This window comes from Myodes glareolus, chromosome 6, assembly GCF_982192425.1.
Source record: "Myodes glareolus chromosome 6, mMyoGla1.1, whole genome shotgun sequence".
Lineage (NCBI taxonomy): Eukaryota > Metazoa > Chordata > Mammalia > Rodentia > Cricetidae > Myodes > Myodes glareolus.
This window is the reverse complement of record NC_142031.1, coordinates 40,466,019-40,492,018: the sequence shown is the minus strand read 5'-3', so window position 1 is coordinate 40,492,018 and position 26,000 is coordinate 40,466,019. Positions and strand designations below refer to the sequence as shown.

Here is a 26,000-nt window from a genome sequence, read left to right as displayed (position 1 = left end):
TTGTGAAGGAGCTATTCTGTTTCTTTCAGAATAGTTCAGTTATTTAAGTCCTTATAAGTTCCAAGTACATAAAAAAAAAATCTCAAAAGTGTGAGACTAAATAAAATACCTAATAAGAAACATGTTTCTAATCTCTCTCAACCCAGGTCAGAATGTAAATTATTAACTATAAATGTGTTCCCTAGATATTCATTCTCAAAGAGATATTCTATTTTTAGCACCAAGTACATCTTACTACTTTGCTTAAAGACTAATCAAAATATTTGACAACCCTTTGTAGTGTCTGGAGGAAGCCATGCACACCAAGTCACCTGCAGGAAGGGGGTCTAAAAATAAAAGAGAATTCTGATGATAATTCTGGCAGGACAGAAAGAAAACTGTTAGCCGGAAACACAGTATCTATCCTACCACAGCATACGCATAAACCCAAGGAGACTGCTGAGATCAACCCACCTACTCCAAGCATGGGCTCTTGAGCAGTAACTCTCTCACTGAACAGGTATCTGCGGAACAGGTGATGATTCCCTAACATTAACTACAGGGAGCAGCAGGCCCAGTGGTTCAGCAGACACCCTTAGGAGTATCCCAGGGTTCTTCTATGCCATCAGAACCTCCAGGATGCTTTGACCCACAGAGATGTGCAGCTTCTTAAGCAAACACAAGGCTCCTCACACACAGATTATTATTATTATTATTATTATTATTATTATTATTATTATTATTATTATTATTATTATTATTATTATTTAAGATCGTGTCTCAAGTACCCACCACTCCATATGTATCAGAAAACCACTTCAGGGGACTGGAGAGATGGCTCAGAGGTTAAGAGCACTGGCTGTTCTTCCAGAGGTCCTGAGTTCAATTCCCAGCAACCACATGGTGGCTCACATCCATCCGTAATGAGATCTAGTGCCCTCTTCTGGACTGCAGGTGTACATGCAGACAGACATTATATACAAAATAAATAAATAAATAAATAAATAAATAAATAAATAAATAAATAAATAAATAGCCAGGCGGTGGTGACAACACACCTTTAATCCCAGCACTTGGGAGGCAGAGGCAGGCAGATCGCTGTGAGTTCGAGACCAACCTGGTCTACAAGAGCTTGTTCCAGGACAGGCTCCAAAGCCATGGAGAAACCCTGTCTCAAAAACCCAATCAATCAATCAATAAGAAAACCACTTCAGATACCAACTGATAACTTCCAGTGTCACAGTGCCCTGATACCAAGCCTACTTCCACAGCCATGTTCACTGCATCAAGTTACCTCAAAGGTATTTCAGAGAATACTCATTATGTTGCCAGCCTTTGCTATCTGCCCAGCCTCTGCCATCACTAATTCAAGTTCATCGCTCTGACAGGCTGTTAAAACTTCCCAAAGTCACATAGTCACTTGCAGTCCTAATGTATAATCACACCTATCAGCAAATGCATCTCTTTAGAAGTTGTCCAGATCTAGGCACCACTAAGCCTAGTCTTTCAATACTTTAACTCTACAGAGCAACTGATGAGTTTCTTGGACACACTCTCCCTCCAAGGCTGTTCTGCCCTCTGCGTTATGCTGCCCTCATTGTACATACAGGTTAAGTAACTCCGCAATGTTCAGGACGTATGTTTGCTACAAAGAACTCTCCATCATTATGCTTCCTCTTTCAAAAGTTCACAGCATATAAACAAAAATGGTCATGGCCAGTCACTCTCCCTAATAGGTGGAGGAGTCAGAGACATCCGATAGAAACCTTGGGTAGCTCTTCTTAAACCCCATCAGGACTGTGAACCCCACGGGTAAAATGGCTTCAGTTCCAAAACTGGAAACTGCTTAGGATTCAACTACTAAGTCAAAGATGATTTAATCAAGTAATGTCACAAGAAAAAAGAAAAAAAATCACCTAACCAAAGTAGCTTGTCTGGTTCCTAACAACCATGTCACTCATTTGCACAAAGACAACACTGAAGAAGAGCAACTAGCCTGCCTACAGGAAGACAGAAATTAGGGGGAAGGTGGAGACAGATACAAGGGTGTTATTCTAATTACCCCACAACAGAAACAGGGTCATCGCCAGGGACACACTTAGAAAGCAGCAAAGCTTATTCCTATAAACAAACTCCCACATAGTGACTTAACATTTCTCTGCACCTTTATTCATCAGGACTCTAGTCATATAAGCAAATGGGTAAACAAAGCTATAAAAAGAAAGAGTTTTGCTGGTTTATTTTTATTTCCATTTCTCAAATAACAGAAACAGGGAACTTTTAATGAGTACCAGAGTAAATGAGAACTATAAAAGTTATCAGAAGCAAAGAAAAGAATGGCACAGAGCAAACTGAGAAAGCAAAGGATGTCAAAATACTGGTAAAGGAAGAATGTTAGAAACACAAAGCAGTTTCTCTGGGGCAGGTAAGGGACTCATTAGGTAAGAGTTTGATGCCAATCTTGATGACCTGAGTTCGACCCAGAGATTCACATGGGTGGAAAAAGAAAACTGATTCCCAAGTGGTCTTATGACATGCACACATGTACATGCAAACATATAGTAACTAAAATGAAATTAAAAACAAAAACAAATTCTTCAATTCCATACCTTATCAATGGCTTTTCCAACTCGAGAAACACTGCTATGGATGTCTTTGTGATCAGAGGCCAACTTTTGAACAGTGTCCTTTATTCTTTTGCAGCACTGTGTCAAAACAAGTGAAAGCGTCCCTGATAATTCAGCATCTTGACCTATAAAAAAAAAAAATATTGGTGACTCACTAAAACAAACTCCACAAAGAAAGACGGGAGAAAACACAGAAATATCAGTATCTCTTTTGAAGCAGATGGTCATACTCAGATGTTATTTTTTTTTCAAGTGAACACTAAGAAGTAACTGAATCTATTTATTTTTGGAAATTAAAAATTAAAATCTTATTATGAAACAAACTACCTCCACAATGTCATCACCACAGACTGTAGCACCATGCAGTATCATAATGCTAATACTGATAAGTGATAAACCAGAAACAGGATCAAAATCCTAACAAGTATTTACTGTACACCCACCATGGGCAGTAAGAAAGCAAGGAAACAGCAATCCAAAACCTTCCCCTATGACTTGCCTTCTGGTGCAAGACACAAACACTACGATAAGGCAAATGAAATAGAATGACAAAGATTGCTACATGCGAAAGAATCACATCACATACAGAAATTAATTCTAACAGAATAAAGTTCCCAAACTAAAAGTTGAAACTGTCAGAATTTTGTAAGAAAAAATGTATTCTGATCTTGGATTGGCCAATGGATTCTTAAACATGACATCAAAAAGCATGAGCAACCAAAGGAAAATAACTAAGTGACTTCATTAAAATTCAGTTTCTGAGCTGGTGTGCCCGTAATCACAGCACTTGGAAAGTAGAATTAAAAAGATCAAGTATTCAAGCTAACCGTGGCCACAAGAAATTCTGTCTCAGGAAGCTGAAAAGAATGGAATCATACTCTTAATACACCAAGAATAAAACAAAGCTAAATTTACAAGGAAACACACATACAATGTATCAAGAAAGCATAACTCAGTGGTGGGACATTTGCCTAGCTTGTGCAAGGTTACAAGTTCAATCCTAATATAGCAAAGTAATAATAAAACAAAAATACACACAACTCAATGATAGCAGCCAAAGTGGTGGCTAGGGAGATGGTTTAGTCAGTAAAGTGCCTGTTGCACAAGCATGAATATCCCAATCACCTACACAAAAAGCTGGGTGTAGTAGCACACACCTGTCACTCACCACGGTGCTGGGGAGGAAGAGGCTGGATGGTTCCTGGTGGGTGCTGGCTTGACAATAACTGAATCAGTGAGCTCCAAGTTCAGTCAGAGACTTGCAACAGTCACACACTACATAAAGATGGCTCAATAACAAACAGGCCCCTATATAATGATGTGCAAAGGCTATGCCACCTAGGTGTGTGTAAGTACATGCCAATGTTCACACTACAATGAAATTCCTGAACAGGGTATTTCTCAGAACAGGGCATTTCTGCAGTTAAGCAATGCCTGCCTATCTGGAAGCCCAAGAAAGTATTACTGAATAAGCTGAAGGAAAGCCCTATTCAGAGAGAATCCACTAATGCATTTTCAAATGGATTCAATGGAAAGCAGCCAAAGGTAAAATAGGCTTGAGAATCACTAAAATGACCTGACTGACTGAGACAAGATCAAACTTCGTAGTCCTAATGGGAGTCCTAATGTTTTTCTGATCTTTCCATGAAAACACAACTAGCTTCTTGAACCTTCTTGTGAAGGAAATTTAATCAGATTTACTTCCTAGATTTAAAAACATGGAAATAATAACACAACCATCTTTACCATAACTAAAGAACCCAGCTAGGTTAGCCACTTGTCACCCAGAATAAAGTCCTATGTTCACTGTCTCTTTCAATGTTATAAATTCCCTGGACCCCACCCACATGCATAGACACAACTGCCAGCACTGACAGTGACATGACTTGATTAACACCAAGCAAACGACCATCACATACACTGGGTAAATTAAAAATCATTTCTTAACTGTTGGGACATAGATCAGTGATGGCACTTGCCATGCAGGATCCCCGGTACAGCAAACAGGCCCTAAGATAACTTCAATGTAGCAGAATAGAAGCTTTAAAAAAATATAGTAACATTTGTATTTTGTTGTCGTTGTTGTTGCCACAGTAGCAATTTTTAGATAAGCCTCACTCTGCAACCCAGGCTGGCCTCACACTTAGGGACCCTAACACCTCAACCTCCTAAGTCCTGCTATAGGCATGAGCTAGCACACCTGGCTAGCACTTTTTCAGAGACAGATTTTAAGTATACTACGTATAGTACACAGAAATGTACTATAAGGCAGTATCTCCTCTAAACCCAGATATTCAACGAAGTTAGCATCTATTTTTTGTGATACCTAACTAAGAACCCAGGTCTAAATGCGGGCTTCCATGCCTAACCATTTCAGGATTTATGTTCACTAGTTTCACAGAAACAATATGTTAGAAAAGCATCTGTTTCCAGAGCATCCTATGCTTCCCCAACAGGATTTTATAATTTTTAGCTTTGTAAGACACCTCTTTTATTTACTCTACTATGTTCTGATATTAGGATGTACTTTTTTCTCTCTCTCTGTGTGGACATGTGTTGAGGTCAGAGGACAGTTCTTCCCACCTTTATGTGGGTTCCAGGGATCAGAGTCATCAGGCTTGGCAGCAAACGCCTTTACAAACTGGGCTACCTCACCAGCCTGGGATGCACTGTGGTAGACAGAAACTGAGATGGATGTCTCAATGTCTTTAATACAATTTGGGATATTATTGTTTTACAATAAAGACACTAACTCAGAAGTGACTTGTGTCAGAATACAAACCTGTCTTTCTGGGCATTCTTGCTGTGTGGTGATAGTAGGTATTGTTTGGAAGAGAGAAGAAACCTATAACTGAAGAGGAGCAGGACTTGATGTGCCATATTTGAAGAGTGTGTGCACACACACACAAAATTAGTAATTTTTCTCAAAAAAAGTACATGCTGATATCAGAATACAGTAGAGTAAAAAGAGGTATCTTACAAAGCTAAAAGTTATAAAAATTTGTAGTTATGTGCTAGTTTTGATAAGCTACCAATGCATTTTTAGCATCTTCTACCTTTATTTGGTCTATATTTCTCCTTACTCATCACAAAGCTGAGAAATGCATGTGCCCAACTGTGGTAATAGTCACTCTATTTCACCCATCTAAATTCAATCAAGTCATAGATAGCAAAGTTGAAAACTAAATTTGTCTGATGCCTATTTTCATATGGGGTAGAGGGTGATGCTAAACAATTGCACAAGCAACAACAAAATAGATAATCCTTAAACCCACAGCTGGCAGTGAGCAGCATCTAAATGCAGAAGACTGAACCGTCTAGTCATAAGCTGACAATCAAAGTGCTAATTAAGTTTACAATAAAGAGCTTAAAGGTGTCAATACACCATTAAGTACAGGCTTCGCAGTAGTCATATGAGATAAGACCCTCTATAGTGGAAAATATCATAAAACCAGTGGGGCAAGAAACACAAAAGGGCACTAATACGAAAGATAATTATGATTCAGAGTTTCAAAAAGTCTAACATCTACTGCCTAAGACAAAAATATTTTGGCAAAAATGAATTGTCAGGGGTGCCTGAACCGGCCTTGGCCCATAACCATACTGATGAATATTTTGCTTATCACCATAGAACCTTCATCTGGCGATGGATGGAGATAGAGACAGAGACCCACTTTGGAACACTGGACTTAACTCCCTAGGTCCAAACGAGAAGCAGAAGGAAAGAGAACGTGAGCAAAGAAGGCAAGACCAGAGGGAACCTTCATCCGACGATGGATGGCGATACAGACGGAGACCCACATTGGAGCACCGGACTGAGCCCCCCAAGGTCCAAATGAGGAGCAGAAAGAGGAAGAACATGAAAAAGGAAATCAGACCGCAAGGGGTCCGATTACTCACTGATATAAGGGGACGGATCTAATGAGAGTTCACCAAGGCCAGTTGGAGTGGGACTGAACGAGCATGTGATCCAACCAGATTCTCTGAATGTGGCTGGCCCGGAGTCTTTCTGAAAAGCCATTGACAATGACACTGGGACTTGTTTCCTCTGCATATACTGGATTTTGGGGATCCAGTCTGTTTGGATACTCACCTTCCTGGACCTGGAGGGAGGGGGGAGGAACTTGAACTTCCCACAGGGCAGGAAACCCTGACTGCTCTTAGGGATGGAGAGGGAGGAGGAGGAGGAGGAGGAGTGGGGGGAGTGGGAGGGTGTCGGGAGGAGGGGCGAAAATGGAAACTTTTATAATTTAATAAATTTCAGACAGTTGAAAAAAAAAAATAAAAACCAGTCAAATACTTAAAAAAACAAATTGTCAGATTCCCTATAAATCATAGACATTTAAATATTTTTATGAATATGCTAGAGGCAGAAAAGAGTTTATAAATATTACATATACTGCATGAGCTCTTCTAAATTATTTGCATTTTCACAAAATGGACAGAGATCTTAATAGAAAACAAAATAGGATACAAGTTTTATGGTATAAAGAAACAGAACTCCTTTCAGTAAACATAATTCTAACTACACCTAAAAAAAAAAAAAAAAAAAAAAAACAAACCTGAGACCTTGAAAATTTGTATTCCAGAATTCAATGAAAATCAGTTCCTAAAAATTAAAACAAAAGATTCAAACAAACAGTTCCACGGGGGCTGGAATGTAAGACCACTTGCCTAGCGCACTGAAGTTTTAGGTTTAATACCAAACATGGGGATGGGAGGCATTCGCTCATAATCCTTACGTTGAAATGGAGGTGGGATAATGAAGAATGGCCATAAATTCAAGGTCATTCTTGGCTACCCACCAAGTTCCAGCCCAGTCTAGAGTATGAGACTGTCTCAAAAAATAAACAAGCAAATAAATAAAATTTTAAAGCATAAATTCAAAAAAGTCAAAAGAATATTCAGTATCCTTAAGAAGACTAGAGGGGTATATTTTTATAGTATCTCACTTCTTTAGAGTCTTCTTTTTCTTTTGAAAACTTTTATTTTTGTTTATTTACTTACTTATTTTTGTTTTCAAGACAGGGTCTCACTATGTAGCTCTGACTGTCAGTGGACTCACTATGTAGACAAGTGTGGTCTCAAACTCACTCCAAGTACTGGGATTAAAGGTGTGCCCCACTATACCCAGCTTAGAATCTTAATGTTTAAAAATGAAATGAAATAAAAACTAATTTATGAAAATGTCAAAAACAAGGAGGAAAATGATGACATTTGGATTCAATTAACATTTGAGCATCAAAGCTTTGGCCAGCAGTGCTCAAGGTGTATTCTATCATGTTACTAGTTTCTATGCACACACATGTTTTCAAATGTCTGCTACATGGCCCCTATTTTTAAAGACCCTCCATCCAAAACACAGATACTTAATCTCTAAGTATCCTGAAAAATCAACAGTTGAACCCATTGTAACATTTAAATCTGGATTTCATATTTTAAAAACCAAACTCAGATTTCTCCTCTGACTCTTTCAAACTTTGCTTTTTTTCCCTTGATTCCATAATTATTGATTTTACTCCTGCTTAAAACCTTAGATAACCTTTGATTTTTCAACCTTTGCCGCACTCTGCCAGACTCCATTCTTGCACAATTCCTGGTCACTCTCAAAGATCCCCTAGGAGCCTCTTCACATCTCTACCATGATACCCAAAGGAAAGGCTCTTGCCAGCAGATCAAACTAAACTGAGCAGCACTATGGGCAGCAGGCCTCCAATCATACCCCTGCCCCATCCATACTGCAAATGTCACCTCAAAACTCAATGTCAGTGTCCTCCCTGTTTCTCTTTCACTAGTGTCCACGACTTCATAGAATGCTCCCAATTTATTTTTAGTGCTTTCATCCCGTGTTCCTTCAACTTTTTCTGCACCTTTGTTCTTGCCACCCTCTTCTACTGGTTTTCCATCCCATCTTCCTGCTTCCCATATCTCCATGTGTTACTAAAACCTACCATCCTAAAGCAGACTCCTTTCTCTACCACTCACCAGCACTTGGTCCAGATGGATGGTCTTGCATTTCAAGACACTTGTTTTTGTTAAAATTCATACCAGTCTCATCTCCCTAATTAGAAACAAAGTTCACAGATACTTTTCCTATAAGACTTAAGTAATTTCTGCATATTTCTGGAATGATCTGCGTTACTATACAGAATTAGACACTTAGGACATAAAATACTCTTAGAAATGGCTTTATGTTGCATGAACTAAGATCTATTCAGCATTTGGAATTCTATGAACTCATAGGTAGGATACAAGGCTAAAGCTAAGTAGTAAAGTTTGGCTGGTCACCAACACTTCTCAGAGAACACTGCTTTGATAGTTCAGAATTCTTCCATTTTTATCAACATATGTGATCAGCAAATGTGCCTTTCCAGAGCTCTTTTTCTGAAGAATGGGAACATTTGTGGCTACGTAAATTCTGACACAGGATGATCAGAGCTCAAGGTGATCAGGACCACAAACTCCAGCTCCAGGTACTAAGGAGAAAGGACACAAAAACCAGAAATGCTGGCCCTGTTCTGTTTTTTGAGCTTGATCAGCCATCTTCACCTCAATGTGGGGAAAATTCTGAAAATGCAAGTAATCATGAAAAGTATAAATGATGCAAGACAAGACTTCCTGGTGACATCTTTTGTGTCTCAGGGGTCAGCCTTGCTTAACCTTGGCCCATGTAGTCATATGTAAAAAAAATTCTACTTTAATGAAAAGCACATGAAACCCAAAGAATAATGGATAACATACAAACCTAAATGAATAATGTTTCAAATAACAAAGAATTATCTCCTACATGAGCCTGGACAGGAATGGCTAGCCAAAGTTAAATTTGCTTCTAAGTCCAACTGGAAACACACTGACCTTTTACTTTCCTACTTAAAATAGCCTGAGTAGCTTGGCACCCCATCTACTCTGCTTTTACCGCGCTCGAACAATGGGACAGCCATCCACCCAATTTTTATTTATGATTCACTCACATGCTACTTTCTACTCTAGATTAAGTTTAGACCACTCTGTATTCAACTCAAAGCTCAGAAGTCATTCTTCTCTCAAGAGTATCTTACTAATTTTTAGTGCAATTTCAACAAATGAAGCCTGGTTATGTGAGCTAACCCGAGTTAACTAAAAAATAAGGCTAAAGGAGTCAACCAGTACCTAACTGATACTTTGGTGATCTAAATGTGAGCTTAAATGTCACATCCATATGGTTTTTCATACTCATTTGCCTAATTACCTTTGCATCTTTTCACTCTCGAGCTTAATAAAACAAAGAGCGTTGACACTAGTAACCAAATGTTCAGCTATTTTCTGACTCAACAGTAAGATCATTATAGGAGTCATTGTTTAAGTTTTACAATTACAAATACTCACAAAAAATGAATTTTATGATGTTAATATATGAGGCAGCAAAAGGGCTCAGATAAAGGCTTGCTACCAAGCCTAACGACCTGAGTTTGATTCCTGGGACCCATATGATGAATAGAGAACCAACTCCTGCAAGTTGTCCTGGCTGCCAGCTGTGTTATGTGACACTCTCCCATATACATGCATGCATGCACACACACACACGTGCACACACACACTAAATAAATGCAAAAAATTACATAAGATGCTTTTATGTGTTCATCATTCCACACACAATAGTGTCTTTAACCAACTCACCAAACCTAATCATAGTAAGTGTAAATACACAGCCAATGCCACTTTAAAAAGTGACACATTACCCTACTGTCCCCAGTTTTTTTCTTTTCTTTGAGGTGCTAGGCAAGCAATCCTACCACTGAGCTCCATTTCCCAAATTCTTTTTTTAATGTTTCTGAAAACTGGCATCTTCATCTGTCAGTTAGACAACTAGGAAATCCTGGAACAGGAATGATGGGGAAGCTTGTTCCCAGGAACCTTTTTATTGTTTGAATTCAAACTATCTGCATGTATTATCTACTCAAAATAAATAAAATTTAAATTTAGAAAAGCACAAGAACCCCTTTTAAGGGCTAGGGATACACACACAGCTCAGTGGTCAAGAGCTTACCTAGCATTCGTAAGGTTCGGGATTTGATTCCTAGTACAGCCAATCTCCTTTTAGTAACAGTCTAAAAATAACCAAAAAATAAATGGCACATCCTTAACTCTTACAATTACAATCCCCCAACTACATTTTAAGCATATTGTGAAACTGTTACCAAAACTGTTACAGCCTCTCTCTTGTTCTTTATCCTACCACAAAATGTCAACAAAAAATTTTAATGTATTTTCCACTAGAAAAATGCCAAAAGGAAAAAAAGACAAAGGCACAATTATCACCTTTGGTTTATTATACTTAATATCCAGTCTATGATCTCACAAATACCAGTGCCTGGGACAGGATAAATCCATGTATGTAACTACAAGCCCATGTGAACATTGAGTGCACATACATGTATGAGTAAAACATTAGACCAAGGGCATACTGGAAAATATCCCCAGCCAGCATCAACCACAGTAATATTACATGAGACCCAATTTTTTCCTTCTGAGAAAACTTCCACTGAAAGGTGGACATAACTGAACGGTGGGCATGTGCTCCTCTCCTTTCTTTCAGCTGGGGAGTTAAAGAACATGAACTTCACTCAAAATGATTCAGTTACCTAAGAACAGAGCTCAATTCTTGACCTTCTACCAAATTAGGTTAAAAAGTGGTCTTACTGTCCCAGACCAACATTTAAGGCAAATGGACAACTATGTCTAGCCCTTTGACTTTGGGCACTCCACCGAGGCCTATCCTCCTGCCTCCATGCCCTATCCAAGGCAACAAAGAGAGCTCTAGAGTCAGGCTCCATGAAAAACAAAGACCAGGTTCAGCCAGGCTTCTCTAAGCTCTCCCTAGCTTCCTAGGCCCATACTCCTCCTATCCACCTAGCTGCCCTAGAAACACCCAAACTCAAGGCCTGAATTTCCTTCTTAGAGTCTTATACTGCATTATTCCTCTAGCAGAAGCTGAACACTTCACAAAAAAACAAAACAGCAAAAGAAAACCTTTCCCAACCCCTTTCCAGACTGATAAACCAGGGATGGCTAGAGCGGCAGAGCAGAAACAACGCACCAGATGTGAGTGATGATCCGTGCCATCCTCACTCTCATTAAGAATATGCATTAAGAAACCTACATTTAAAAGAGATAGCTAATAGGGAAGTTTCACATGAAACAATTTTAGGTCACAGAGATGCCAGTCCCCTTGGGTGGTGTTTACAACCTGGAGCAAAGTAGAACTTAACTTCATTTAAATACAACCAGTTTCCAACACAAACTTTCAAACTATAGTCATTTATTACAGTTCTCTGTGATCTCTCTTAACTCAGAAACCCCACTACAGACTCAGAGTAAGCCTAAGAATTACAGTTATTTAAAATTGGACTAATCCCTGCTACTCATACAAGATGCTTCTGAAAGAGGAAGTTACCCACCAGTATATACAATGAGCTGTCCTTTATCGGGTCTGGTGAGCTAGTGTTTACAGCCCCCACGGTTCTACTTTACTTATTCTTTTCTCCCAAGAACATTACCATGCTAGCTTGGAATGTAAGATCCAGAGAACCCTGACAGAAGATCCCAACTCGAGCCCCTCTCTCAGATCACAGGAGCCTACCAGACTACTTGCCCAGATGGGTACATTCCAAGCCTTAAGACAGAGTGGTAAACTCCGGTTTCAGTAGGCATACCTTTGAGAGGGGCATACTTAAGATTCAATGTACTATCCACTGTCCATCACCTGCATGAAACTTTAATTTAGAAATTAACTGCTTCAAAAAAGACCATGGACAGATAGCAAAGCATGTAAATCTTCACTCAAAAGAACACCAAGAAACAAAAAAGACTACCTTAAAAACCAGCTATAGTATTTGTGGTATATGTATTTCTTTCATGTTTTTTTTAACTACCTTTCATCACTTAATCCTATTCAACTTATTCAAGGAAATGAAAAGTGCTGCCACAAAGGACTGGCAGGTACTTGGTTCACAGGAAAGTTAAAAATAAAAAAAGGAGAGGGATGCTGGAAAACAAGAAAACAAACAAAACTCACAACTGTGTGTTAGAAGAGTACGGCATACTCTTAGCGTCTACTACCCATCACAGCATAGGTTTTGTGAAAAGCTCCCCTACCAAGCAAAGAGACCTAAACTCTACAATCATTCTACCTATCTGGGGCAGACTCTAATTTCCCTAAACCGACCTCACACGTCTTTCTTCTAATATACTCATTCTTCTGTAAGGACTCTGTGTTCCATCTCTCTCACATCCTCCCTGTCTAACCTCCCAGTCTCTGGTCTGGTCCCCAAAAGTAGACCTCATTCCTTCACCTCTCCAAGTAAAAGCCCTATATTTATTCTCTTTCCCTGCTGGCTTCTTCCTCTGGAGAAAGGGGGTGTGGCGTCTTCAAGCACTGAAGTGGAGCCACCTTGGAGAGCCCTCCCCTTCAGGAGCCACTGTATTTTTCTTTACCCCAATAATCTTTTGTCCACAAATGGTCAAGTATCAGCTAAGCAGCCTTTCTACCTTGCTTGTGTTAGAGTCTAAGATCTTTCATCCTATGATCTCCTCCTCCACTGTCTTCTTAGAAATATCAGAAAACAGGTGATACACTTTCTAGTGTTTGGGTGGTAACCCCAAACAAACACTAGAAAGATGAATACAGGAGGGCCATGAGTTCAAAGCTGGCTTGGGCCACACAGTGAGACTATCTGAAAACACCCACACAAAAGAAAACAGCCAGTCTCACATATAACCCATGGCCGTTGTACAATCTTCAGCAAACCCTTGAACTTGATCTCACTAATCAAAATTCGCAAGACGTTTCCAGATTCCCTCACACTCTGCCTTATTCCCTGCTTGTATCAACTGTATCATCACCACCAAAACAGTCAGATGTCTATTTACATACAGCCACCCAACATCTGTTGTCCAAAGATTTATACAGAAGCCCTTACTACAGTTAAAATAGTACCCCTCCCAACAATTAATATTTCAACAACAATGGCTCCAGCTTAGCTCTTCCCCAGAGTTCCAAAGTGACAGCTGTGTCAGAAGTTGTCAGACTCCTTTACCAGGGAGGAGCAGTCACCCTCAACCTCACTGTGTGGAAAAGGGAGATGGAGAGGAGAGAGAGCAAGAGAGGCAGGGCTAACACTGCCGTCATCCCACCAGCTACATCTGCATTTCTCCCTAGCTAGCAAGCAGCCCTTTAATTTCTGTTCAGCCCACTAACTGAAAAGGGCTCGGCCTCTTGAATAAATCCACCGCAAGTCCTTTACCTCTCAGGAAGAGTCAGCATTGTGGCTCCCAAGTACCAGACCTTCAGTGTTATTTTTAAAACACAAAACCCTTTCTCAAGCTAGCCCTGGCATCTGTCTTCCAAGATGTAGGCCAATTAATGAAACAATCTAGGCAAAGCACTTTCTACGGAAAACCCGTTTGCTGAAGGGATTAACAACTACAAAATGGACCAGGTTAAGGCAAGTAACTAGCAACTCGACAACCGCTCCGTCGGCCTCCGAGAAGCTACAGGAGCGCTGGACGGTTTGACTCGGCCGGCTTCCTAGGAATCCAGAGTTCAGAAGAGCTGCCTGCTCACAACAGTCCAACTCTGAAGTTGCAGGAGCGGCTGATGTGGAAGCCCACACCTAAGAACAGTCAACTCTCTAGCCCCAGAACCACCAGGGGAAAAAGTCCCCGAGACCGAGAAAGTGTACAGAGCCCCGAGCTTTACCACTCGCACACCTGCGCCCCCTCGACCACGCAAGACCCGCGCCCCGAGCCGTGTGCGGAGGGCTGCCCTCCCCAGACCACCGCGTTTCTGGGTGGGTCTGTGTGAGGAGGGAAAGTCTCCGCGGCCTGGGGACCAGCAGACGCAGCGACGGGCCCCGACCCCCGCGCGTTCCGCCGCCCTCACCGTGGCTCTGCAGGATCTCGTGCTTGAGGCCGCCGGTGTAGTCGATGAGCTCCTCCAGGCCGCGCTCGCACAGCTGCCCGTAGCCCGAGAACTTGTGCAACACCTTCTCCAGCTCGCGCTCCACCGTCACGCACTGATCCATGCCGGAGACCGCGGCGCTCGGCTCCCCGGCGCTCGGTGGTCCGCAGCGATTCGGCCCGGGCCCCACCGAGGCCGCGTCCTGCTCCTCGTCCCCCAAGGCGGCGGGCGGCGCGGGAGACTAAGGTAAAGCGGGCGCGCTAGCCGCGGCGCCCGGGTAGCCCCGCGTAGCCCGTGCCCGCCAGCCCCATGGCGCCCCTGCCCCGCCGCTCGCGCTCTCTCGCCCGCCCCACCCGGCGCCGAGTCCCGCCCCGGGCCCCCTGGCTTGCCGCGTTCGGCTGCCCCCCGGCGGCGCCGCCGATTGTTTTTGTTTTCACGGGAACCGGCCGATGACCTGGTTCTCCCGGGCGGCACCAAGAGCCGCGGCCCGGGAGGGGGTCGAGCCTCCCTCACGAGCGGAGGAGGCGGCGCGGGCCGTACCAAGCGCGGGCTCCGTGCGGGGAGCGCGGGGGAAGCAGCGGGCTAGCGCCGGGCGGAGGGACGCGCCGGCGTTCGGAAGGCGTGGGCCGTACCACGCGGAAGGCGGCGAGGGAGTGCAGCGAGGGAGGAGCGAGCGGCGCAATTGGTCCGCGCCGCTGAACGGGGAACTTCGCCGATCGCGTCAACTACGCGGCCGGTAAACAAGAGGGTGGAAACCGTCCCCGGCGACTCCGCCCAGAAGCGGAAGATTAACCAATGGGCGCGGGGATTACGAAAGAGCCGGACGTTCTCCAATCGCTGGCCGAGGCGTAAAATCTTAGCCAATCAGGAATGAGGGGCCAAACCAATGCGTGCGCTGTTGGAGGGGGGTGGCTTGGAGAGCAAAGCGAGGATCTCTTTATACCGGGAATCCGCGCGGGGAAGCTAGGCAGGAATCAACAGGGCTGTTTTCCACAAGACTTCGCCCTAATTGATATTTATGTTATCTCCGCGTGGCATCTTGACCAAAGTTCCGGCTTTAGGCCCGCCTCCCGAGACGAAAGGCAGTCAGGCCGCCTGGGAGCGGAGGGCCCGGGTGGGGTCGCTCACCCGGTGGAAGGTGGTGGTGGCTCTTCCAGGGTTGGCGGGCACCTAGCGTCTAGCTTTCGTGTCCCTCCGCCTGTTAGTGGCCTTTTCTGTCGCTTCGTCCACGTGCTGACGGATTGGCAGCGGTCACGAACACGCGTCGGCGAGCTGGGCAACCTGGCCCTTGGTCCTTGCCCTTACCTTCGCAGGTTTACCACGGGACCGGTGCTCTCTTGCTCACCAGGCTTCTACCCCACTAGCCTTTCGCCAAGTCTCGGCCTCACAACTCCTGCTAGGTCTGGGAGAGTTCACCTTTCAGGTCCTGAAGTTTCCAGTTTGCTAGTCTACTCATAGCATCCCGATATCCACCATGATTGTGTCACCTCTGCCTCCCTGCATTTTCTCCATCAATCCCCTATACCTCTTCGGCACCATCCCCCCCACACACACATTATTTGTCAAAGTCTTAAATACCAGTTGTTTGGAGTTTCCTTTGTTTTACTTGCATCACTTAAGTAAAGCTGTGAAGGCCACCCCCATTGTTGTGGTATGTTTGTTATCTAGAACACTGCCTGCCCCATAGTGGACAGTCTTTGTTTTCCTTTAATTAAGGTGGTAACCCTTTTGAACTTCGATTCCCGTTTCCATCATGTGGAAGCAAGTGGGGGGGGGGGGGGAGGCGGAAGAAATACTTCCTTGGTTGGTTAGACTTAATGGGACAACATATGATGGCCTGTAATGATAAAAGGGCGGTGCTGGGTATATGGGCACCCCAGCAGATGGCATTTCAGGGCTCCTTACTACCCCTTATCACTCCGTTTGTTTTATCCCTCTTTCTTGGCAGATGGCCCTGATTCCTGCTTCACGAAGATAAAAACAGCTTAGCTCCAGCAACCTTACCATTCTCCTCAAAAGGTTTCCAGTGAACATCCATTTTGTAAAAGTTCTCAGACACCCAAAGGAACAAAAGGCCCTCTTTCTAAGACCAGCCGGAGGACACTGAGCCTCATCTTACACCTGCCTAGATCCTCCTGGCCACCGTACTTTGGTTCTTCTTTCCTGCTTTGGAACTGGAATGAACCTGACTTAGCCCCAAATGTGAACAGCCTTCTCTTGGGCCCCTGAAGCTGTTTCCCTCCGACCTTAGCTGCCTCACTGCACAGACAAATCTGCGATTGTACCTCCTCTTTGTTCAATGATCTCCTTGATAATTTGTCACCTTTTTATGTCTCCCCGCCTTTTTCCTACAGGTTGCTACAATAGCTAAACGAGATAATCCATGCAAGGCCTTCAACATAACGCCTGGCATAGGTAAGGGCTATTATTAGCCACCAATCAGAAATAAACAGTGACCCTCCATTAACTGCAGCTTCAAATCAGTGAGCTGCAGTGACGCCCACCAGTGTAACCTGTCGCAGCCCCATCATATGACCCAGAACTGTCACACTCTCAGAGTGAGCTGAGCACAGCTCATTCATGCCACCTCCTCCATCCCTACGGCAGGACAAATTGTATTTATTGGTAACACCTGAGCAGCCGGGCATGGTGGCGCATGCCTTTAATCCAGCACTCAGGAGGCAGAGGCAGGTGATCTCTGTGAGTTCGAGGCCAGTTTGGTCTACAAGAGCTAGTTCCAGAGAAACCCTGTCTCAGAAACAAACAAAAAAAAAAAAAACAAAAAACAAAAAAAAACAAAAAACAAAAAAAAACCACCTGAGCCTGCACAGGTATACAAAGTATCAATCCATACTTAATTTAAAATTGGTATGAAATCAAAATTTTTGTTCCTTAATTGTGCTAGCCACATTTCAGATCCTCAGTAAGCTAACTGGCTAATGGCTGCTGTACTAAGCAGGGCAGAGTGAACATTGCCTCCCTGTTGGACGTTCTCGTGGGGCTGATTGAGGCTTTGGCGGCAGTAAAACCACTAAGACACCATCCTACACCACATGGATGCCGTATTTCTGGTTCCGTTTCTAGTTGACTACACTGTGTGCACCAGCCTGGCTAATTTATTGTCAAAGTACTGTGAAGAGGAACCTCACCTGAGAAAGATGCCTCCCTCAGAGTGCCCGTAAGCAAGCCTGTGGATGTTTTCTCGATTGATGATTAACATGGGAAAGACGCTCACAGTGCTACAGCTAGGCAGATGGTCCTGGGGTGTCTAACAGGCTGAGCAAGCCAGGCAACAACACTACTCCATGGCCTCTGCTTCAGTTCCTGCCTCAGGTTCATGCCCTGACTTCCTCAACAACGGAGTGGCACAAGCTGGAATAACACACACACACACACACACACACACACACACATGCACGCACACTCCTCCAGTTTTTGGTTGTGGTGCTTTATCACAGCGATGAGAACCCTAACTAACACTCTTCCATGACTGCCGTGGTAGGTCCCAGATCAGACCGGGGCTTCTTTCCCTTCTCTTTGAGTTAAACAGAAAAGATGCTCTCGATGTGTGTTAGCGAACAGTACAGTCAGTGAGAGGAAGCTTCCAGCTTGAGGGGCGGGGTAAGTAACATAGTACTTAGAGGGTCCCTTTGCACGGGTCCTCTCATCCAATTCATAGTGTGTTAAGCCTAAGCACTGAATTCTCAAAGAAGGAACTTTAGAAGCAAGAAGTATTATGGGGGTTGAAGAGATGGTCCCGTGGTTAACAGCACTTGCTACTCTTGAGGAGTTCCTGGGTTCAGTTCCCACAGCTTACAGCCAACAGTCTGTAACTTCAGTTCCAGGGGTCTGATTCCCTCATCTGGCCTCTTCAGGCTCTGAACTTACATGGTTGAGTACAAATATAAAAATAAATAAAACATTTAAAATGGATTATGGGTTTGAATATGAAATGTTCCCCATGGGCTCATGTATTGATCACTTGATTCCCCATCTGGTGGCAATATTTAGGGAGTTTCCTAGGAGGAAGTAGGTCCTGAAGGTGAGTCTTTGAAAGTTGGATTGGTCCCCAATCCCTTCCTTGATTTCCTTACCCACTATGAGGTGAAGCACCTCCATTACCTATTTCTGCCACAGTGGTATTCTTCCTAGAGACCATCAGCAGAGGAGATCTTTTCCCTTTTATGTTGTGTGTGACAAGCATTTTCTCAGAGTGATGAGGCAAAGTAGCGAATCCTGAAGAGAGAGTATTCAGTCTCCAGAACAGCCACAAATGGTTTTCCCTATGATTTTTGCATTTATACCACATCAAGAAGCCTATACACACTGTCAGGAAAGCCTATTGAGTGGACTCCTGGGGTCACATCCTGTTCAATATAGAGAACCTTCTTTTTGCAGTCATGGACTTTGCTCTGGCCTCCCCTCCACTCTCAGTTTGATTCTTGGGGGCATGTAAATAAACATTAAAAAGGAAAGGAGCTAGGGTGTCACTCAGTAGGAAAGCATGTGTGTGCATAAGACCCTACATTTGCTCCCTGCACCAGGCTAAATAAAAGGGATGGCATATGGCTGTTAATATTGCCTGTCAATTTGATGAAATCTGGAATGACCTGAAGACCAGCCTCTATGCATGGCTGTAAGAGAGTGTCTGGATTAGGTTATGTTATCTGGGAAGAACCACTTTACATGTAAGCAGGCATCATTCCTTGAGGGCCACCCCAGACTGGATAAAAAAGAGAAGCCTCTGGACTGTGGCTCCAAGGTGACAGTGCTTCACACTCTTGCTGCTACGACTGTGCTGCTCAGTGGCTGTCCCTTTAATTTTCCAGCCAGAGCACACCATTCCCTGCACCGCTTCGGTCAATACTTTGCTGCAGCAACAAGGCAACTAACTAATAAGGAGGTGGGGAGCTTGTTGTCGTTTGATCAGAATATGTACTAATTCTAAGAAAACTAGAAATACAAATATGAAAACAAAACTAAAAATCCTTTGAAATCCCAAGACCTGGGAAGTGAGTTGGGCGGAACAGCTTTGGGGTGAATTTCCCTAGTTATTCCTATGCTGACACCTCCATGTGCGTTTTCACCAAAAAGAGATTTCATTGTATTTACAGCTTTACTATTTCATCATTGAGAAAGGGTCTCATGTATTCCCAGGCTGTACTCAAACTCTTAATGTACCCAGAGATGAGCTTGAACTCCTGATCTCCCTTCTCTGCGTCCCTGGTGCTGGCACTGCTGAGAGTCCAAGAGTACGCCACTGTAACAGACGTCAGCCGGCACTAGGGGTCAAACCCAGGGCTCTGTGCATTCCAGCAGTGCACCTACATCCCTAAATACATTTCAGTATCTTTGTTTGTTTGTTTTTCCAGACAAGGTTTCTCTGTGTAGCTTTGGAGCCTCTCCTGGAACTTGTAGACCAGCCTGACCTTGAACTCACAGAGATTCCCCTGCCTCTGCTGGGCTTAAAGGCGTGCACCACCACCGCTGGCTCTACTTCACTATCTTATAAACAGCTTCTATTGTCTAGTAACATCAACAACAACGAAACCCACAAAATTTTATTCTTTTTAAACAACTACTTCGCACTGGGGAGAAGGTTCAGCGAGTAAAGTGTTTGTCTCCCAAGCTTGAGAACCCGATCTTGGGCATCCACAACCCACAGAAAGTTGAATGCATCGTCTCTGCTCCTGGCACTTCTCCAGAGAGGTAGGAGTGAGAGGAGTTCATGGGACAGTTAGCCTGGGGCACTCAGTGGCAAACCACTAGACATACCACCTCATGCAAATTAGAGGATGAGAACTGACACCCCAAGTTGTCCCCCGAATCTGCACATGCCACGATGTATATACACCCTCACTCACAAGGTGAGCACACACATCATACACAGCATCGTAAAATGGAAATAAAGTGCCCTGGGTTTGTCAGATTGACACAAGCTAGATTTACCTGGGAAGAGACTGAGAAAACGCCTCTATCAGATTGCTAATGACTGGTGGGGTAGAGCTCACTGAGGGCGGTATCACCCAGGCAGGTAATTCTGGGGTGTCTAAGAAACCAGGCTGAGCAAACCAGCAAGCAGATTCCTTCATGGCCTCTGCTTCAGTTCCTGCCCCGGATTACTGCCTTGAGTTCTTACCCTGACTTCCCCCAACAGCGGACTGTGACAGGAGCTTTAAGATGGAATAGACCCTTCCCAGGTTGCTTTACATAATGATCTTTAACCCAGCAATAGAAATCAAACTGGGGCATAAAGGAACAGATAGATTATTCTTAGACTCTGGAAACCAGAGAGAAGCAACATAAAACACAAGAAAATTCTAAATTTCATCTCCCAGATTTCAAAAAATTTTTTATTTACTTCCTTAAAAATATTTTTAAGCAAAAATATACTTTGAGATAAGGACAAGAAAGACCATGATGATGACTGGAAATGGACCAGCAAGGTTTTCACAAATCTTGTTATGGTTCACAGCTAAAAGAAAGGGGCAAACTGACCAAATGTGCTGTTAAGAAACACTGAATCATGAAAAATGCTCCTCTCTAATCTTTCACAAAATCGATTTCCATCATATTCATGTCTGGAAATTACCACTAAGCCCGTCGTAAGGAGTGAACGAAAGCACGAGGTGCAGTGGCCTGTGCTGACAGCAGGAATGCTCCGCTCTTTGTATCCACTGTACTCTCTGGGACACACTGACCTTTGCCGGCTGGATGAGCAATGCTCGTCGTGACCTGCGCTCTAGGAACAGGGGGCAGTGTGGAGAACAACATGTTTCTTTTATGCCTGTCTCTCCTGCCCCTTTCTGCTCCATTAACATTAACAGAAGTTAACCCCTCCACAGCAGCCAAGCTCTCACAGCGTAGCCATCCTGCTTCCCAGGCTAGAGTGGTTCTAATCTGGCCACCAAGTGAAAAGACTACTCTCCTCTGGACTTCCTGTGAGGATGGTCCCCGGAATCTGGTACCAAGCCCCTGGGGGTACTTATGCCGCGTGGACCTGTTCCTCTGGTCTTGATGGTATTGATCTGATTCATTTTCTTTCCGTAATCTGTCTTAGTTTCCTGACCTCTCTTTTGTGTGCTTTACCAGGTAGAGCAGGAAGGGTACTGACACTAACCTTGGAGCAAGTCCTTCAATGCCTCCCAGTCTCAGTCTCCTTAGCTATAAAATGATACGTTAGAGAGGTAAGCTGTGTGTTCCTTCCAGTCATCTCTGAGTGACAGAGATGTCGGTGCTTGTTAAGTCACACCAGATGCTGAGCAGTGAAACAGATACGGGGAGATGCATCCTCCCTGTTTTTGAAATCTTTGAGTTTGAGTAATGACTCCCTCTTTATGGGAATGTAATGAAATGGGGGGGGTGGTTTTGTCTTGAATTACAGCTACCATTTACACAGTGCTTACAATATAAAATGTGCTCTGTTTTAAATATGTACTATCTCAGACTAGTGAGATGGCTCAACAGTTAAGAGCACTTACCGTTCTTGCAGAGGGTTTGGTTCCCAGCACATATATCGGGTGGCTCACTACTGCTTGTAACAAGAGATCTGTTGTTCTCTGGCCTCCCCGGCACCTGTATATGTGGTACACAAAAACTCATGAAGACACACACACACACAAATAAATACTTAAAATATGTAGTTATCTCAAGCAATCATTTAAAGTAAGTAGTATTTCTATTTTGATCTGCATTTTACAGATGAAGACAGTGAAGCATAGAGGTTATAATTTAAAAGTACAAAGTTAGGGTCTGGGGAGAGATGACTCAGACAGTAAAATATTAGCTACGCATAGTATGGGCTTGGGTCCATATCCCCAGAAACCATATAAAAAGTGTGGGGGATTTTTTTATTCACGTCTCTCCAGATTTTCTCTTTTTCTTCCTACAGCCCCTCCTCCCACCCTACCTCCACTCCCTGGAGACTGCACCTCTTGGTGCAGACCCTCGTGCCCCCAGCTCTTCCTATTGACTCCTTCAGCCTTTCCTACTAGCATAACTTAATTCCCTTGTGTCATCCGAGACCAATAGGTGCACTCTCTACCAGGGACCTCATAGCCACCACTTTCCTAGCATCCAGAGAACGCAACAGCACCCAAAGACCAGATAGCTCCACCAAGAAACACCTCAAACATACGTCATAACTGCATGCGCCCAGATCCAAACCCCAAACCACAAAAATGAACAGCCAAGACAATATGTATGGTCCAGAAACAAGCGATTTTATTGTTGAAAGGCTCTGAGAAATGCAGTTTAGCTGGCACACAAAGACAAAGACTTTAAAATACCAATCTGAGTATGTTAAAGACCTTACAGAGGGTGTGAATGCAGTGGAATGAAATAATGAAGACATCTCAATAAACTTTTTCAAATTAGAAACAGAATCACTAAAGAAAATTCAATCTGAAATAAAACTGGAAATGAAAAATTTAGGAGATCAAGCAAAAACCTCAGAGATGATCCTCGCCAACAGATTACAAGACATAGGAGAAAGAGAATTTCAGGTCTTGAAGACAAGGTTGGAGATATGGATAAAATGATCAAAGAAAATGTTAAATCCAAAAGATGCAGGTTCAAAACATCCAGGGAATCTTCAAATCTAGGAATAATAAGAATAAAGGAAGGAGGAAAAAAATCCAAGTCAAAGTCACAGAAAATATTTTCGACAAAATAGAAAAATCTAAAGAAAGAAATTGTGGAGGCCCAAAAATATGGGCCCATTTTTACCTTGTCTGATGGTCAGAGAGTTTGGAGGTTGCTCAAATGATCAACAAACACAGCTGCACATCCCAACTCAGGATGTGACTGCTTGGTTTTTGTATCATTAAAATAGCTCATTTAGGTAGGTCCATGCTATCCTGCCAGGGGGTCAGGATATGCAGATGTACTTCTGCTCCTTCTTTTGTAACTATGAGGTCACCTGGGGAAGGGTGGCCTTCAGGATACTGGTCTAGAGGAATGACAATAGAATACTAATAATTTAATGTCTCAGAGTAATAAAGCGATTAACTGTGTGAGTTAACCTTTGTATCATGTTAACAAAGTCTTTTGTCACCTTCTCCCCTCCCCATTTACATTGGGTATAAAAGCTGTGGAAAAATAAACACAGTTGATTTCAGTAATCACTAGAATACCCTCCTGTTATTATTCTATGGTTTCTGTCTTATTTTTTATGCATCTCCATATTCTTTACTTATATTTCTAAAATTCCCACACCCCTACCCTGACAAGAGGTATTTTTGTCGAGGCCGATCCTTGACATATGACACCCAAGGTGATGACAAGAGATGCCTATGTAGAGCAAGAGATGTTACAATAAGCATACAGAACACCAAAGAGGACCATAAAAGAAGTTCCCCATAACAACAAAACACTAAGTGTACAGAATACAGAAAGGCTATTAAAAGCTGCAAAGGGAAAAGACCAAGTCACATACACAGGTAGGCCCATTAGAGTAACATCTGACTATTCATTGGAGACTCTGGTAACCAGGAGGCCTGGATGTATGCTCTACAAACTGAGACCACAGATGCCAGCTCAGAATACTATACATAGCAAAACTATTACTAATAGTTGACAGAGAAAATCATTCCACAATAAACCCAAATTTAAGGAATTTCTAATCCGGGTCTACAGAAGGCACTAAAAAAAAAACTTCAGCTTGCAGAGATTAACTATATCCAAGTGTGTGTATGGAGAAATGGTGTAGGAGGTTCTTCTGTTTATGTGTTGCTTTCATTGGTTGAATAAAGAAACTGCCTTGACCTAGTTGATAGGGCAGAACTCAGGTAGGCGAGGAAAAAAGAACAGAATACTGGGAGGAAGAAAGCAGAGACAGGCAGATGCCATGAATCTCCAGCCTGAGATGGACGTAGGTTAGAATCTTGCCGGTAAGCCATGGTCACATGGTGATACACAGATTTAATAGAAAGATTTAATTAAGTTATGTGAGAGTTGGTCAAGAAGAGGCTAGATATAATGGGCCAGGCAGTAATTTAATTAATACAATTTCTGTGTGGTTATTTTGGGGGCTAAACTTACCACGTGGTGGGATACAGCCCACTCCTCCTTACTACAGAGAAACAACCCTCATCATAACAATTAACAGATATCAATAAACACTGCTCATTGACAACTCTCAATATTAATGGTCTCAATTCCCCCCCCCCCCCCAGTAAAAAGACACAGACTAACAGAGTAGATTAGAAAACAGGATCCATCTTTCTGCTACATCCAAGAAAAAGGCTTCACCATCAAGGATATACATCATCTCAGGTAAAGGGGTAGAAAAAGGTATAGCAAGCAAATAGACCCAAGAAACAAGCAGTTGTCTATTTTAATATCTGTAAAAGTATACTTCAGACCTTCAAAGAAGAATTAATATCAATACTCCTCAAATTCTTCCACAAAAAAGGGAAACTGAAGTAATAGTTACTAATTCTTTTATAAAGCCACTATCACTCGAAACCAAAACCACACAATCTAACAAAAAAGAAAATTATAGGCCAATATCCCTTATGAACATAGATGTAAAATTTCTCAAATTACTTGCAAACCAAATCTAAGAACACATCAAAAAGGTTATCCACCATGATCACATTGGAGTCATCTCAGAGATGCAGCGATGGTTCAGCATACATAAATTAATAAACACAATCCACAATATAAACAGACTGAAAGACAGTAACCATACAAACATCTCATTAGATGCAGAAAAGGCCTCTGACAAGATACAGCATCTCTTCAGGATAATAGTGCTGGAGAGACTTTGGGTACAGAGACATACCCCAACACAATAAAGGTGATCTCCAGCAAACTCACAGCCAACATTAACATAAATGGAGAGAAACTTAAATATTTCCACTAATATCATTAACAAGACAAGGATGTTTACTCTCCCCATATATCTTCAATATAGTACTTGAAGACTCAGCTAGAACAAAAAGACAACTGAAGGAGATCAAGGGGATACAAACAGGAAAAAAAGTCAAAGTATGTTTGCAGATGATAGGAGTTTATACATGAAAGTTCCTAAAGACTCCACCCAGAAACTTCTATAGCTGGTATCCACTTTCAGCAAAAGTAGCAGGACACAAAATTAACACACCCCATACTGAAATTACCTGGCTCGAGTGAGAAGGAAACACAACAAACCCGCTTAGGAGTTTATTAGAGGGGTGTGTACAGGCCTAGGAAGTCAGCATGTGGGAGGGAGGGATGGTGCATCCAGCTTTTAAAAACTGCCTAGTGCATGAGCACAGGGGGTTGACGTGACCCACGTGCATTCGGCTAAGCCCTTGTGTGCATACATGGTTGCATCATTCACCTGTGACTCAGTTAAGCCCTTTTGTGCATGCGTGAGTCCCAAGAGCTGAGTATGACGTAGTCACATCAACCCTCTGTGCACGTGCGCTAGGCAGCTTTTAAAAGCTAGACGCCCCCACCCTTCTCTCTTT

The 26,000-nt window shown here is 43.0% G+C and overlaps 1 protein-coding gene across 1 annotated transcript in view; it reads right to left on the bottom strand.

Annotated features, from left to right (window-relative positions):
• Rmnd5a (required for meiotic nuclear division 5 homolog A) overlaps positions 1-14,856 on the bottom strand; it is a 66,438-nt gene extending 51,582 nt beyond the window's left edge. The window contains exons 1-2 of the mRNA XM_087907151.1: positions 14,527-14,856; positions 2,589-2,731 (exon numbers count right to left, since the gene is read on the bottom strand). Coding sequence (XP_087763277.1) covers positions 2,589-2,731; positions 14,527-14,668 — 285 coding nt within the window. The 5' untranslated portion in view covers positions 14,669-14,856. The remainder of the gene's footprint in view (positions 1-2,588; positions 2,732-14,526) is intronic.
• Between the last annotated feature and the right edge of the window lie 11,144 nt (positions 14,857-26,000).